At 38.7% G+C, this 17062-nt stretch overlaps 1 protein-coding gene across 27 annotated transcripts in view; it reads left to right on the forward strand.

Annotated features, from left to right (window-relative positions):
- Positions 1-17062, forward strand: part of UBR5 (ubiquitin protein ligase E3 component n-recognin 5) — a 140253-nt gene that overhangs the window by 47424 nt on the left and 75767 nt on the right. For 15 of the 27 annotated variants that reach the window (XM_037892168.2, XM_037892171.2, XM_037892173.2 and 12 more), the window contains 6 exons: positions 1863-2012; positions 4046-4257; positions 10665-10781; positions 10866-10976; positions 11737-11891; positions 15655-15772. In XM_037892168.2, coding sequence (XP_037748096.1) covers positions 1863-2012; positions 4046-4257; positions 10665-10781; positions 10866-10976; positions 11737-11891; positions 15655-15772 — 863 coding nt within the window. The remainder of the gene's footprint in view (positions 1-1862; positions 2013-4045; positions 4258-10664; positions 10782-10865; positions 10977-11736; positions 11892-15654; positions 15773-17062) is intronic. The other 12 variants (XM_037892172.2, XM_043539239.1, XM_043539242.1 and 9 more) reach the window with 1 other exon arrangement.

Here is a 17062-nt window from a genome sequence, read left to right on the forward strand (position 1 = left end):
CATTTGGACAGCAAAGTCATTGCTTTTTCCTACACCATTGTTTGTACTCGGATGGTCTGACAATATAGGCAGGTCTGGTTTCTTCATCTTCTTTTTTTTTTTTTTAAACAAAAAAAAAAAAAGGAAAAGTTACAGATTAGAGGTATGGAATAACTCCCATATGAGGTGAGATTAAAAAAATCTGGAAATAGTCATTTTAGAAAAGAGACTATTAAATGGGGGGAGGGGAAGGGAATATGATAGAGGTCTATAAAATCATGAATGGTGTGGAGAAAGTGAATAGGGAAGTGTTATTTACCCTTTCACATAAAACAAGAACCAGGGGTCACCCAGTGAAATTAATAGACAGCCAGTTTAAAACAAACAGAAGGAAGTACTTCTTCACACAATGCACAGTCTACCTGTGGAATTCTGCCAGAGAATGCTGTGAAGACCAAAAGTATAAGTGGGTTCAAAAAATAATTTAGATAAATTCCTGGAGGATAGGTCCATCAATGTCTATTAGCCAAGGTGGTCAGGGACGCAACTCCATTCTTCAGGTGTTCCTAACCCTTTTGACTGCTAGAAGCTGGGACTGGATGATGGGATGGATCACTCGATAGTTGCCCTGTTCTGTTTATTCCCCCAGTACAGCCGTTTTTATGTTCTTATGATTGTCATCAGTGAATGTCTCTTTATATGAAATGTCTTACGACTGCTGAGAAAGCAAGTAGCTGTTGTTGGATGCTGGACTATTTGTCTGGCTTCAGAAAATGTTAATGTGGCCCTTCTGGTCTTGAGGGATGGAGGTTCACTGACTGACCTTTTCACGGTCAAGAAATGAAACCCTTCTTAATTCCAAAAGTCCAAGTAGAAATTTCTATCTGCCTGCCAGGGTTCAGAGCTTTTATTATTTAACTCTAAAATTAATTCCACTAAATCTAGACTGTTGCTGCATTTTTTTGGGTGTATGATAATTTAGAGGCTTTACAAATTTCATAATAGGAGAGGTCATGGCTGAAGAAGCTGGGTGTATTGTATTATATGATTAAGTTTGACGTGTTGGCTCTGTGTATTTTTTTTATTATGGAATTTGGTGTTCCTACCTTATATTAGACTCATTTGATAATAGGCACTTGTAGAGGAAACACTGTGAATGTCTGTGTATTTAGGGTCCTAAGATTTTTTTGAGTAGTGATTGGGATTAGACTCATAGTATTTCAAATTAGCTCTTAATTTTTATTGTATAGATTTGAAATAGTGACTATTTTTTGTAGACATCCTTTTATTCATTTTAATATAGATAGTGAAGCCTGACCTCAAAGCTTATTCTATGAAGGCACAGCGACTGTTTCCAGGAGTGAAGAAATTTCTTAATCTCTGAAGCAAACTTGCTGGGCAGCCACTCGGAAATGTGTGTAGTCTTTTTGCTTGGCACCAGAGGGGAAAGGCTGTAGGATCTTTGGAGGGACAGCTTTTACCTAATAGCAACACTAGTCTTTTCTAATTCTAGGTAACTAATTTATGGAGTTTGGCTGTTTATTTTAATTGATGCTTTGCTCTTCCCAAGTGTGTGACTAAGGTTTGAATTTCTGGGGTGTGGAAATTTTTTGTTTTGGGGTAAGATTTGTCCAGAAAACTTGGTTAGACAAGTGACAGAGAAGTTCCTGTAGGGAAAATTGGCTGCATACATTGGACCACTGTGCTTGATTGTAAATGTGGGTGCATAGGAGGCACATCGGTTTGCACTGGTGAATCTGAAGAGCAGAAATTCAACTTATAAGTAGGACATTTTTTGTTTTGATATTTATTTGGTGATGGTCTCTCTAGTTGATGTTTTAAGTAGCTGATTATTCACTTAAGACCCTTGTCTCCTCTTATAGAGGATCTTATGTCTCTTCTGGATGCTGACATACATTCTGCTCACCCAAGTGTCATTATTGATGCTGATGCTATGTTTTCAGAAGATATTAGTTACTTTGGTTATCCATCCTTTCGGCGTTCATCACTTTCCAGGCTAGGCTCATCCCGAGGTAATTTTGCATCTTTTTTTTTTCTTTGTAATAAGTAGTTTGCTGTACAAAAAGCTAGTGATAGTACACACTAGTTAGTCTTTGATTTGTGTGCACAAATTGATTAATTGATAAACATTAAGTCTCTAATAGTTTTGATAATATCAATAGTAAAATTTTTGAATATGAACAGGTAAGTTCTGCAAAAATCACAAGAGCGACTTTGAAGTTTGTCTGACGTTAATCATTTTGTGTTAGAAATTTTGCATGAAATTTTTAAAATCACAAATACCTACTAATTATTTTTGAAACCACAAATGCCTACTAATTATCTTCATGTATCTAATTGAGAATGTTAATTCTGATCTAAAAGTAATACTCAAATTTGATATGACATGCAGCATTCTGAAAGCTAGTTTCTTTGGTTTAGGTTGCTCAGTAAGCAGTGCTCTTCTGATTTTCTTAACTAGTTAACTTAATAATAAATGAGTGAAGGCAATTTTAAATTCAGGGGAGGGAAATGAGAGGTGGACTGTGCTCTTTTTGAAGCATTTTTGGAAATGGGCTTGTAACAGTCTAAGGTTAATGAACACCTTGAATAGTAGGAAGTCATTACAAATGCTTAGAAAAGTGTATTAAATCTTAATATTTATGGCACAAAATCTGTAGCTTTTTCTTCATAGCTTCTTGAAGATAATTCTACTCAATAGATTCCCAGAGCATTTTACAAACTGTTAATCCAACCTCTGCCATGATTGCTCATTTAGTACAGCTCTAACCTGTTTCATAATTCTGTTTTCTTCATTAGTATATTAACTGGTGAGCATATAATTGCTTGATACAAATTATCAGTCGAGGGTCAGTATGTTTCCGAATGAGCAGGTTCAATGTTATGTGAACTTTACCTACAGGGCAAGGTGTCATGTTTGGCTTATGTAAAAACTTGTTCCTGTTTGTCTAGTGTAGCAAAAGACCCAAGATTTTGAGGAATTTATTGAAAGGATGATACAGTAGTGGGACCATTTCATACATGTAATTCCAATTGAATCTTATGAACATAAATGAGGTACTTAATGGGTTAAATGCATTATGTGCATGTACAAATATTCAACATTTGACATAACTCCTTCTAAATCCCTCCTTTTTTTTTTCCTTTCCTAAGGTTATTCTATGTAAGACGTTACCACGAATTTTATAATCCTTATTTTCCATGCATAGTTGACTCTTGGAAAGTTAGTTTGATTACCTGATTTAAAAAATTTATCTGCATGAGCGAACTGCAGAGTACTGGCTTTAGACAGTTTGTAGGCCAATTGGAGGGGAAGCATTTTGGTAAGGAACACTTTCCTACAAGGATCCTTTTTAAAACTTGTCTGACTCTTGAAAAGTTTTCATTTGAATACTTAAAAAAACAAAACAGAAAACAACAACTAAAAAAACCACCACCAGATATGCTTTAATGTATTCAATCCAGTCCTGTAAAACGTTGCTTTAAACAAAAGGGGTTGGATTATCAAATTTTTACAAGAGCCTTTTAAAAAGATTGCTTTGTCTTTAACCTTTTCAAGTTCTTATTTTTGGGAAACTTGTTATGAGACTCTCTAATAAATACTCTTTTTTGGCTTGCTTAAATGTATCTAACAGACGTCATAGATTAATTAGATGATTTTGTTATTAGATAAACCATCATAGGGTAAAACTTCAGGGCATATCGTACTATAAAACCTTAAATTACCGTGTTAAATACATTTTGGCTTTTTACCACTCTGAGTAAAAAATGAAGCATTATGCTTTCAGTAGTGCACAAACTACCTGATTTTCTTATTTCTAGAAATAACTTTATTTTTAGTTTCATTCATATGTTATATATGGTAGTAATAAGTACATATGCTTGAAAGGGTTAATGTATTGAATGTTGCATGTCAGGATTTTTTTATATATCAGTATTTTAAATTTTTGTGAATAGATTTAACTGCTGTTAGTTGCATCCTGAAGGGTCTTTACTAGAGAGTGGCTTACTTTTATCCCACTGGTGTGACCCAATTGCATACCAGTTCTCCTTCTTCCCTTAGAGAGAGACTCTGAGCTGTTGCGTGAACGTGAGTCCGTTTTACGTTTGCGTGAACGAAGGTGGCTTGATGGAGCCTCATTTGATAATGAAAGGGGCTCTACAAGCAAGGAAGGGGAGCCAAACCTGGATAAGAAGAATACACCTGTTCAAAGCCCAGTCTCGTTAGGGGAAGACTTGCAATGGTGGCCAGATAAGGTACTGAGAATTTTTTTGGCTCCTTTATATGCTTAGTACATTGCATGCAACTGATCTTATTTTTCCATAGAAATGTCTGTACTTCTGATTTTCCCTGGAAAAATCTTGATTTTTTTGTAAGTGTGATATTGAAGTAAAATGATTCCTAATGTGCTTCTTTAGTTTTGTTTATATTATTGCTATTCATGCCCTTACAACTGAGGTTCAGTTGCCACTTCTGTTCTGATCTATTTCATCTCTGTGGCTGCCACGCATGCGGGCAACAACCAGAGAAATCTCAAAGAACTTAAGCTCTCTCTTCCATTAAACAATTTCCCGTTTCCTGTTGAGTTGCACTTATGCATTGGAGTGAATGGTCATATTTATGTCCAGCTCCTTTAAAAGAGGCTTGTATTTTGATTAGTTCAGTTTTTTCAGTTCTGTTTACATTTATCCTGTTTTGTCATGCTTGGTTATTTAAATAAGTGAAGATCAAGAGCTGCACAAATAGTAATTAAGTATCCATCTGGCCTTGGTAGCTGGACCCACTTACACCCCATATTCCATCTCCATGGGAGCCCAGGCTAAAATTTCAGGTATTCGAGTAGATGCAGAGTGTGCATTCCACCTAGGTGTGTGCGTGTCCAGCACACTGGAGCTGGAGTCTGTTTCTTAGCTGTACCTCTAGACGGGCGGTGCTCGTGGCTGACCCCTCCCCTGGCAAAATGAGGCAGTGCTGTCCTGACCCCCCTCGGTTTCTTCTCAGAGCCCATGGCTGGAGCCAGAGCTTTGTGGTGTTGTAGTCTCACAACCTCTTATTTAGTCTTAGCCTAGTTTACTATATATAGTAAGTTAGCTAGTAGTCAGTAGTTAGTGTTAGTTGATAGTGTCCCTGGTGAAGCTGTTACTGGGGTTAAACACTGTTCTTCGTGTGTAGGTGTGATCCCCACAGTGACTCCGACTTGGTCTCGGTGAAGTGCCCCTTAAAGAGCACTGTTAGATTTGTAAATCATTTAAAAAGAGGACTCAGGTGGCACAGGACCTTTGCCTCAAGAAGCCCCTACTCGAACAGGCCATGCAGCCTGATTTGGTACCAAGGCCCTGTTAGGCCAAAGATCAGCCTTGGGCTCGGAGAGCACTCTTGCCCCTCCTTCTTGGGTAGGCGCCTTGCGAGAGAGGTGGAGAAGCTGTTCTCTGTCATCGGCACCAAGGAAGAGGTCTCATAAGACCATTCGGGACTGTTCCAGGTCGCAGGGCAACTCCTCCACCTCCCCCAGGAAAAACGTGGACCAGCATGGAATTGTATCTGCCACCAGAATGGCTGGGGTACTTCTGACGCTTCCCTGTTACTGAGTGGGAAGGGCAGAAACCCCATACCGTTGACCCTGGTTCTGGCCTCTGGGTATCCGTTGAGTTCAGTACCAGTGAGGAGATACCAGTACCGAATGTATTGATGCTTTGTACACTTATGACAGCTGCAGACCTCCTCTGTTGGTCCAGGACTTTCCCCAGGCTGCCTCACCTATAACCCCTCTAATGGAGTGAGCCGCTGAACGTTCATGTTGGTCAGCACTGCATCCAGACTCTTCCCTCCCCATGGTGGGGATGGAGACAGCACCAGAATCGTGTGGGGGACTTCGTCCCTGCTGCATTTGGTGCCACAAGTGCTCCCATAGCGGCTCTCACCACCTTTGACATCAAAGTATTAGAGCGCTTCCCTACTGTTGTTTGCACTGGGATGTTTTATGCCACGTAGGTGCACCCAAGGGCATCCAAGCGGAATTCCTCCAAGAGAACGCGCACAAACTGGTGGACATTTTACAAGTGGTTGCTGAAGGTGGCTCCAGAGAGGAGCTTTTCACCCACGTCGACACCATGTTGCGTTTGCTCGACTCTCTGGGACTCATTTTAAACATCGCAAAGTCAACCTTGGCTCCCACTCAAAAAATTGAGTTCATTGAGGCCCTGTTAGATTCCACGAGGTTGAGAGTGTTGCTGCCGACCGACCGCTTCCAGGCAATTCAACGGCTCTGTGTCAGTCTGCAATATCAGTCTGTCTTCTTCCTTTACCCATTCTCTCCTGTCTTCCTTGCTTAGCAGCTCTTTTGATGTTCTATTTTTGGGCTTCCCACTTCTCTGGTTTATTTGCCCTCTTGCCAGGCTAGCGGTAAAAAGCTTGCAGAGGTTTGTCACTTTCCGTGTCTATCTGCTGACCTTGACTACCACTTCCTCCATCCTGGTACTCAGGCTGAACAGTGTGGATACTTGGAAAAACTGTTCATTTTTGAATAAGTGCATTTCAACCCATGTCTGGAATTCTGAAGTACAACCTAAACATGTAACTCTGAATTGTTAAATCAGTGCTTTTGGCCCTCTGACTTGTCTTAACAGTAGGATGAAGAAAGTCATGTAGACAAAATATTTAGCAAATTATATAAAATCACTGAGATTCCGTACAGACTTTATATTTATTGTTTTATTACTATACATTTAGATTGCAGTAGCACCTGAAGGCCACAACGGGTTGGTGTTCCATTTTATTTAGCTGTTCAATCTTTTAATAAACTTGAGTCCCTCCTTCATGGAGCTTGCAGTATAAAAGACAGGACATGACAGATGGATGAGACAAACAAGCAGGCGGAGGTATAGGGAGTGAAGGTATAGGCTGGGGTATAGGGAGTGAAGGTGACTGGGTAATAAATATAAGGTGTACCCAATTCATAGCTGTCAGAGGTTGTTGGAAATTTCCCAGTGGAATGTTTTTCAGTTAGAAAATGCTAATTCATCTACATTAGAGACTATTCATTTTTTACAAGAAGCAAGCAGGATTCCAATGGAATCCTATCTGTTTTCCTGCCAGGTTACCCACGTGGCTCCTTGACAGTCTGACTGATGAGAAACCAGGGCTCATTTACATCTCATCTGTTGGGCTGCCATGAAGCAAGTCTTCCAGGCTTCTTGCTCCTCTAGAGCTCAGAGGTTGGCTGACAGGGAGCCTGGAAGTCCTGAGTGGTATGGCTCCTTGGCAGCCCAGGCTCCCAGGTGTCGAGAGTCCACAGCTCCCGGGCAGCCAGCTGATCAGATTGTCCCTGGGCTGGGGACCCCAGGGCTTTCCATTTTGCAGAGAATTTCAAAGTTCTCTGTTTTCATTCCAAACCAGAGAGAAAGCAACTTTCAGAATACCCAAATCCTCTAGTAAATGGAATTATTTTTCTCTGCAGCACTCTGGTAGCTATTCAGTAGCTGTGATAGCGACTCGCCATCTACTTAGCTGTTCTTGGGGTGCTGTTTTCTGTATAAAGAATACTCTAATTCATATTATATCCTCTCATACAATGCTGTATGTGTATACTTCCTAGTTAAATTTGTTACTGAATAATATCTTAATGTATTTTGGTATTATATAAGATGCATTTGTAAAATGAACCTTTTAACTAGTAATAAAAATTTACTGTTCACACTTCATATGCATATTCTAGTGAATACTTCACACTCAACTATTGTAAATGTCTTGTTTTTAATACAATTATCACAAAGATGAAACTTTTTTTTACAATTTTTGAGGAAGCTTACCTTAAGTCAACATAGCATTAATAGTTCATTAATTCAGAGTCATCTTGGAGTGAATATTTGGGCCTCTGTTTATAAATGTAACTATGAAATGGCATCTTTTTTTAAAGCAATTTTTGTAATGATATCAGATAAATAGCTCTTGAAATTTTTTGTTTCACGTGAATGAAGACTATCCATAAACATTTTGGGAAGCCTGAATTAAAAAAACAGATACTGTCAGCAATATGGGTACATTTAAAAGTGCTATTCTTGTCTGATTCTGGGTCTAACCTACATAATATGATGGCCCCTCTAGCCACAGTATGAGTGTGTAAATCCAGAGTGTGTGTGTGTGTGTGTGTACACACCCCTACCTTGAAGGTCTCTAAACCTTGGAATATTTATAAATGTTTCATCTACGTTTTACAAATGACATAATTATACCATGTTATGTATGGTTTCCTGTGTGTATAGGGCACATCACAAAACATGTTTTAGACATTTCTTCCCTAAGGATTTTAAAACATTCATTTGAGAAACAATGCACAAAATTACTGAGGAGTTATGAAAATAAGAGTGTATTGTTGATCAGTGCTCATTTTATACACTTGTGTGTTTATAAACAATTCCTCTGGCAATTTAATGTGCTTGACTGTTCTGGGGGCAAAAAAAAAGAACTAGTCTTTTTAAACTACTAGAATCTAAATGGATATAGGAACTCACAACATGGCAGTTGATTTGCAATCAGTATCCAATGAAAGAAACGACCTGATCTTTTGGAAGAATTTTTGGTTTTTCATATAACGGGGGAGATCAGATTATGTGCTGAATCTGTGTTACGTAGTAGTATATTACTATACATATGGTATACCTCATGTGAAATGCACTTTTTTTATTTGTATTTATGTATTTATAAATATATATAATACTATAAAGACACAATTTTTAAAGCATATGGAAAAAGGGGGAGTGTGATGGCTTTAATGTCCAGCCTTAACCTCTGACTCCCTCATCCTTATTGTTGTGTTTGCTCTTTGGGGGGGGGGGGGGGGAAATGCTTTTGAGAAAGAGAGAGAAATCTGAGCTACTCAGTTTGCCTGCTAAAATGGAGCCATTTCTTAATGGAGCTATCTTGAAAATTTTTGGAAGAACTGATTTTCCAGTTGAGGAACTGATTTTAAAGCTTTTGTAACTTTAAACTATCAGAACCAATTTAATAACAAAATCAACCTGTCCCCAAAATGCCTCCCCTCTCTCCCAAAAAACCCCAAACCAAAACCAGTTTGATTTTTAAAACCTTAGTTTTGCAAAACAAGCTAAATTCAAAGAAAATTAATCTTAATTTTAAAGTTGGAAGATTATCCTGAACTGAGAAGGTCTTAAATCCCACTGTTTTTTAAATTCTATCACCCTGTGCATGAAATTGACAAATTAAGGCCCTGATCCTGTAGTCAGATCTGCATAGGCAGGTTTTCTTTACCTGCATGGAGTTCCCTTTCAAGACACTGGGGATCAATGTGGACACAGAAGTCCACCCATATGGCTTTGACTGCGAGTTCTGAGTCCTAAAATGTCTATTACTTTAAAACTGCTGAACGTCTTTCTTCTAATGTCTTGAGCCTTAATCTTGAGCTATGTAAAAGTCAAGTGTGATAATTTCTTGCTTAAAATATTTTGACTTTTAACAAAAAAATTCAGATAAGATAGTGTATCTTGTCCCCTTTCCCTCTCTCCCCAGCCATGCTTGTATAATTTAAAAATAGTCAAACAAATTTTGCTGAAACTTAAAATTAAAATACAAATAAAAATTCTCAGGGATGATACAGAATGTGCAAATTTCAGTCCCAATAAATGGGAGTCTTGACAAACTAAAGAAAATGGGGCTAAACCGAATAAGAATGTCACCTTTAAGTAATAGCGTATAAAGGTGCACATGCTGGGTTGTGGTACTGAGACACTAACAGAATTTAAAATTAAGGGAACACTGACAACTTGGGTGTGTGTTAATTTATTATCTTAAAAAAATTCTTGATCACCCTTTAAATGATGTATTTTGAATTACAAAAACAACTTTCAAAGTAAATACAGATTTAGAGAAACGTGTAGAAGGGTGAGAGGCTCAGAGGCAATAAGAGCAATAACAAAAATGCTCATGCCTAGCCTTGTTTCCAGTTCCCCTTTTCTGTGTGCGCACATCTGCCTGCTACTTGTTGTCAGTTCAGCTCTCTTCCCATTACTCCTCACCATACTCCAGCAGGGTGTGAAGAAAGACATGTTCAATCACCAAAAATGTAATTGACTGTACACAAAGGTGCTGTCAAATGTATAATGTAAAAGATTTCAAATATATTTTTCTCAAATCTTGTGGTTATGGTATTTTTAGTAGTCACTGATAACGGTAATGGGTGCAAAAATTTCCACATGGAAATGGGACTTTTCCAAACTGATAAATTCTGCCCCTAATAGGACACTTATCTGTAACATTTAAATATCCTTCCTTTTGTATCTTTAAACTAAAAACCACACTGTCATAAATATTTTGTGGCTGTGAATTGAATTTTTTTTAATGTGATTGGCAAATTGTGATATTACTGAACTGAAGGAAAATAACTTCCTGAATAAAAGATCTTGAATATTTCGTTATTTGTTTCCGAAAGTATGATCAGCTTCAGGCAACACATTAGATAACTTCTTTTTTACTACTGAATTTTAAATTCAGTGGAACTCTAATAGTACAGATGACTTGATTAAAATTTCAGTAACCATTGTAAGCTGTTTTGCACACTTGACATTTTTTGTTTGTTAAAATCTGCTGTTACTCAAAAAGTTTTAGTATATAGCACTGCCATTTTAGACTTCATCTTTTTCATTTGTAGGATGGAACAAAGTTTATTTCTATTGGAGCTCTGTATTCTGAGCTTGTGGCAGTTAGCAGTAAAGGGGAACTTTATCAGTGGAAATGGAGTGAATCAGAGCCTTATAGAAATGCACAGGTACTGTACATCCTTAAATCTATCTTTAAAATAATTTGGTATGTATGAATTTATAAAATAATAACCTCTTTTATGCTTTCAAAGAATCCTTCATTACATCATCCACGAGCAATGTTTTTGGGGTTAACCAACGAAAAGATAGTGCTCCTTTCTGCAAATAGTATCAGAGCAACTGTAGCCACAGAAAATAACAAGGTATGAGATCCTTTTCTTTGTTGAGTTCATGATAAAACTTTTGGGGGTTTTTCAGCCACTGCTTTTCTCTATGAAGAATAAGTAAACCAAAGTCTGCAGCTATAGGTCAGTAGTACAAATTAATTTCATTATAAAGATCATAGTGAATAATTTTTGTTGACGGGTTCAGCTTTCGTAATTGTCTTCTTTTGTACTATAGCAATTTAAATCAAAGGCAGTTCTGAGGTCTTTCTGTGAGCAAAGATTAAAAGGTGGTCCCAGCCTCCAGGGACTCTTAAGCAATGAAAGCCTGTCCATCTTATCAAATTTCCAAAAACTGTTAATTTTTTACTGCTGCACTGAAATCTAAGGTTAGAGAGGCCTAATTCTGGAATGGAGTTGTAGCAAAAAATATTAAGGATTTAAAGATTTTTTGAGCTCCAAGTACAGTAAAACAGATTATACAAACAGTAAGTTTTTGACCAATAATAGATGAATCTCAGAAGGTTTAGAGTTAAAATGCGGTTTGGTTAAATATCCAAATTTGCTGAAATGCTTTGACCAGGAGTACCCTTCCAGTTTTTTGGTACTTTCATTTTCTGGCTGGGACCAGAACTGGAAGGGAAAATTTACCAGATTGATCAAAACTTTAAAGGGCCAGTTCTAAAACTGAAGTGAAGGTTGGGCTGATGATACTTTTCCCAAACTGATTCATCCTGAAAAATGTAAAGAGTTTGTTTATGATGCAGTGTTGTTTTTTTTTACCTCCCCTTCCTTTTAGGTTGCTACCTGGGTGGATGAAACTTTAAGCTCTGTAGCTTCTAAATTGGAACACACTGCACAGACATACTCAGAGCTGCAGGGAGAACGGATAGTTTCACTACATTGCTGTGCTCTTTATACCTGTGCTCAGCTAGAGAACAACTTGTACTGGTGGTAAGTATATATGGTATTGAATATATTTGTCCAAAAGTATCTGCAAACTCATTATAATGACGAAGCTTCCTTGCAGTGCACATGTTATAGTTCTAGTGATGAAGTTCTGTAACTCTGCTTTCATGACTTTATACTATCCTTGAGGGAAGTATTTGTATTTTTGCACGCTATGATTACAAAAGAGGAAAGATATTGTGCCTAAAGCATTGGACCTGGCGGGAATCAAGAGATCTGGGTTTTATTCCTGGCTCTGCCACAAGCTTCCTGTGTGACCTTAAGGAAGTAATTGAAATTATTGGGGTTTTTTTTTTTTTTGATTGTTTGTTTTTTGTAAAATGGGATATTGTGATACTTTGTGAAATTAAATTCATCAGTACTCAGATAGGATAGTGATAGAAAAGTTGGTAAAGAAATTATTCTAGAGAAGGCTGTTTTTGCTAATTGTGCTGTGAAACATAGTGAACGTTGTAAAACTGATACCATTATTGTATTGTAGCTGAGGAGCAGCTATATAATACAATGAGATGCCACTGACTCAGATGTCAAGGGTCCAGACATGCCTGTAAAGATGTACTTTCATCGTTGGATTCTGATGTCTGACTGCATAGAGTATGAAAGCCTTGCTAAGAGCTACGAAATTTAGGACATTAGACTGAGACTGTGCAATATAGATAATGAAAAAAATTGTCTTGTCAAGTTGGGTTGTCATCTGCAGATCCAGATAATTGAGTTGTTCTTATTGGGAAAATAAATGCTGGTTGGCTGAGTGTTCTCCCCCGGTGTTACATAGTTTCACAAAGTAGTTTTAATATATTTTGTATCTTTCAGGCCTTTACAAATAATATAGAAAACAAACTTACCTGTGTACACTGTCCTTTTTCTCCCATAGGGCTCTGTGGCTAGAATGTTAGGCAGTCTGATTCATAAACTATATTGTTGGCTTAAATGCATGCTGAAAAATTGGATGAAATAACCTCCCATAAATTGTTAAAACATTTCTATTTGTAAAACTTCACGGAATTTTTAAAATGTCAAGTTTTCTGGACATAAAAAGGTAGAAGTTGATGATGATTTTTCCAAGCATGTAAAAAAATGAAAATACATTTCTAGTTACAATGAGTTGACATGCATATCCGTGCCATTTTCAGTGCCGACCTTGTTTTTACCTGTGCTTCACTTAAGAGTTATGCTAAATCTAAACAAGCCTTGCTTACAGTGGCAGGGATCTCCAGTAGCTTTTGTTATAGTGGGATTAAATACTCGCTGACCAGTTACTTGCAAGCACTGAAAATTTGAGATACTAAATATCTTTCTGTTTGGGGTGTTTGCTAAATATTAACTAGAAGCCAAACAAAATCACAGCCAGATATATGAGGAAGCTGTATTTTACTCCTAATTTTGAAATTTGGGGCAGAGCGGTAGTAGAAATCACAACTTTCTGATTTTTTTTTTTCTCCTGACTGTAAAACCAATGTCATTGTGAACACAGTTCATTCTAGAGCATCACTCAGCATAGCAACCAGTAAACCACAACTTTGTGGGGACGGTAATACTGGAAACTTTTGCATGCCTTCTTACCTTTTTTGAATAATCAGCCCATTGTATTTAAGAGGTTTGTTTGTTATGCTATTTAAAAATTAACTACAAATTGAATTATCCTGCAGGGCCCTTCACTAGTTAGGTATGCTTAACTTCAACACTGATGATCATGTATTTGTCATCAGATTATGGAGACATAAGCGTCTATTAATCATGATAATTCTTTTCCCAAAAAAAATCTAAATTGCTGACAGGCATGGTAGAGAGAGCATCCCATGCTGTTTATACTGTGGCTAGGCTATGGTAAAAAGGTGTCTTCTATGTAAATCCATATTATCTAAATAAAATTGGCTTAACTCTTTTTGTATCCGTGTACGCACAGTTTACCACCTCTAGCTGTATAGTCTGAGGTTATAACTTGACTTGCTAAAATCAAGGTAAGGGTGTTAGGGTTTTCATTTGAGTTGTAGCTGGATCAATCTAACTCAACTGGGGGGAGAAAGTATCTAGATGAGGAAAAAATATGATGACTTGGAAATCTCACTTAGGTCATGGCCACACCAGGACAAAGTGTTTTTAACCAGTGCTTTAAAAAACGTACAACCTCCCAACACCACTCTTTTCTCCAGTAAGGAAAAGGCCGGTGGGCTTTGGGAATTGTTGCCAGTCATGGTGAGGACAGCCTCAATATGTTTAGGGGCTGATTGCCAAAGAGTTGGTATTTGCTAGTTAATTGCTTTTGCATTTCAAGAAAATTGTTTCAAGTTGTACTTGTTACCTGTTTTGCCCTTGGTGCATGTATCCTTGCTGCTATCCAGAACTGATCCTGGCACTCAGTACAGAGTAGAGCAGTAAGAACCCATATACAAAAAGCTCTTGTGGTGTTTACATAGAGTTCCAGTGGGCATAGTGGGGAGAATATTGTAATTGCTTCTCATCCTCAATCTCTTGAATGGCAGCACATCTTCCATCTGCTGCGTTGTCAGGCTGGTGTGACAATGTAGTATTTTAAATTATATTTAAATAGCATTACCTTGTTCTTTGTTGAGCTAGATTCAAAATGCCATTATGATCAGATGACTTGAAATTGACCCCTTTTTCCTGAATGCATCTCTGTATAGTGCAAATTATATCTGCATTTAACATTGGAAATGCTGCAAGTGGTGTTTTTTCCTTGTTTCTTTAGCAGAATTGCAAAGTGAGTTTGATTCTAGATTCTCTGTTGTGGTATAGAAAGCAGGACAAAAAGTTTTAGGTTTTTAAATAGCATGTTGAGTTTTCAGTACAGGCAGTTTTAAAAAAATGATTTGTAAAGTGAGCATTTTGATATAAGAGCATTTGAGAGTGAGGTGGAGTGAATATGGGACAGCAAGATGTCACTTTTGCTGAGGTCTTTTGGCAGAGTGGTGTTTTACCATGTCTTCCATTTAAGAGCTTGTCTACACTACCAAGTTTTGTTGACAAAACTTATCTCAACACCCAAAAATCGCCAAAGGGTGTTCATACTTGCTCCCTCTGTCAACAGATCATGTCCACATTGGGGACACCATCATCGACAGGGTGAGCAATGCACCGTGGGTATGTATCCCACAGTGCAGTGTTGTGGGAAGGAAGAGCTGATCGCCACGCATCTTGGGATCCTCTCCAAGTTCTGCCACAGCCCCCTCCAGCTGCGGAGAGCAGCATCATGAGCAGCTCTGTGAGCTCTCAGTGCGGAGGAATGGCAAAGCAGCACAGCAGTCTGTCCCCCTCCCTCTGCAACAGCAGTCTGCCTGCTGCTGTGTTCCTAGTGCCGGGCAGAACAGGAGCATTCCAGTTATTTACTCTTTGTTTCCCAAATGGAGCAGCACACAGATACTTCCCGGAGCTTTGAAAGGGGAGGGGCGCATGCTTGCAGGGCAGCAGAGATCAAAACACTGAGCAGAGCAATCAGGGCAGGCATTGTGGGATACTGGCAGAAGCCTCTTTATGAACAAAAAAGGGAGGGGAAAAAACAAGTCTCTCGTAGCAGTGGAATTTTTTTGTTACCAAAACTGGGTGTTTTTCGCGACAAAAGTCCCATTGTAGTGTGTACGTTCTTGCTGTTTTGTCGCCAAAAGGCAGTTTTTGGCAACAAAACTTGCCAGTATAGACAGGCCCGAAGTTGTAGTCTTGAGAAGCTCAAGACTATGAACAGACACTTCTTTTGTAGTTCTTGGTTTAATAATTTGTTTTCTTTCCTTAGGGGAGTAGTTCCTTTTAGCCAAAGGAAGAAGATGCTAGAAAAGGCCAGAGCAAAAAATAAAAAGCCCAAGTCTAGTGCTGGCATCTCTTCAATGCCAAATATCACAGTTGGCACGCAAGTAAGTACAACCACTGTATTGTGAGCTGTCTTAAGTGTTTTGGGAGGGGGATACTGGTTGTCAAAAATATATCAGGCTCTATTCTCCATTTACACTAAGGCCTTGTCTGTGCACAAAAGTTGTATCACTTTTACTGTAGTTAAAGTGCTGCAACCCCCTACGTGTCAATGCAGCTATGCTGGTATAGCTTATTCCTGTAAATTCAGAGGAATAAGCGGTCACAGTCACAGCTAACTGCACCTCTGACCGCCTCCTGGTATCCCTGAGGGCACGCCACTTAGGTGACGGATAGAGGCCTGAGACCTGTCTCAGGATGGGATCCCATGATCCTTTCTTCCCAGACTGGGGACTTAGGCTGCAGGTTTCTGCAATTTATTGTAATTATCTCAGTAGGTCTGACTTTAGTTCAGCACCTGCAGTCCTGTTTCAGGGACAATGACAGGGTTAACTGGTGATCAGTCAGCTCTCTGTTTGTTCAGAATAAAAACATTACAAAGAAAACATCTTATATGCATGCCTGGTGACCGCCTGGTCAGTTAATCTCCCACATAGGGACCCTAATAGGACTAACGTACTTTAGGCCTTCTCCACAGGGCCTGCCTCTCTTGTTCAGTCTCGTGTTTGTTCTTGGTTTGAGTGTGAGTGACTCCTCTGTTCGTGGCTGGTATTTTATACCGTTTCAAGTTCTTTGTCTCCCAGGCCTCTTACCAGGTCAAACCAGTATATGCTATTTGCCTTGAGGGAGGTGGGGGCGAAACTTCCACAGATTTGTTACTTGTCTTGTTTCACCGGTGAGGATTAGCATCAGTTATCCCTCAGTGACTTCAGTTCTTGCAGAAAACCCTTTAGTTCATCTTCTGAGCCAGGAATACAAATAACATTTAAAATAGATGCAGCTGTTTTTGAATATTCCATGTGCCCATAACATCTGTCACATCTCAATGCAATAGGTAGGACCCTACCAAATTCATTATCTGTTTTGATAAATTTCACGGTCATAGGATTTTAAAAAATCTTAAATTTTGTGGTTTCACATATTTAAATCTGCAAGTTTCCGGTGTTGTAACGGTGGGGGTCCCGACCCAAAAGGAGGCTGTGAGGGGCTTGCAAGGCCATTGTTGGGGGTGGGGTTGCAGTATTGCCATCCTTAGTTCTGCACTGCTGCTGGCGGCGGCACTGCCTTCAGAGCTGGGCATCCGGCCAGCAGCCACTGAGCTCTGGTGGCAGCGCAGAAGTAAGGATGGCAATATTGTGAGCCCCCTACAATAGCCACATTTCTCAGAAGAGACC

Source organism: Chelonia mydas, chromosome 2, assembly GCF_015237465.2.
Source record: "Chelonia mydas isolate rCheMyd1 chromosome 2, rCheMyd1.pri.v2, whole genome shotgun sequence".
Taxonomy (NCBI): Eukaryota; Metazoa; Chordata; order Testudines; family Cheloniidae; genus Chelonia; species Chelonia mydas.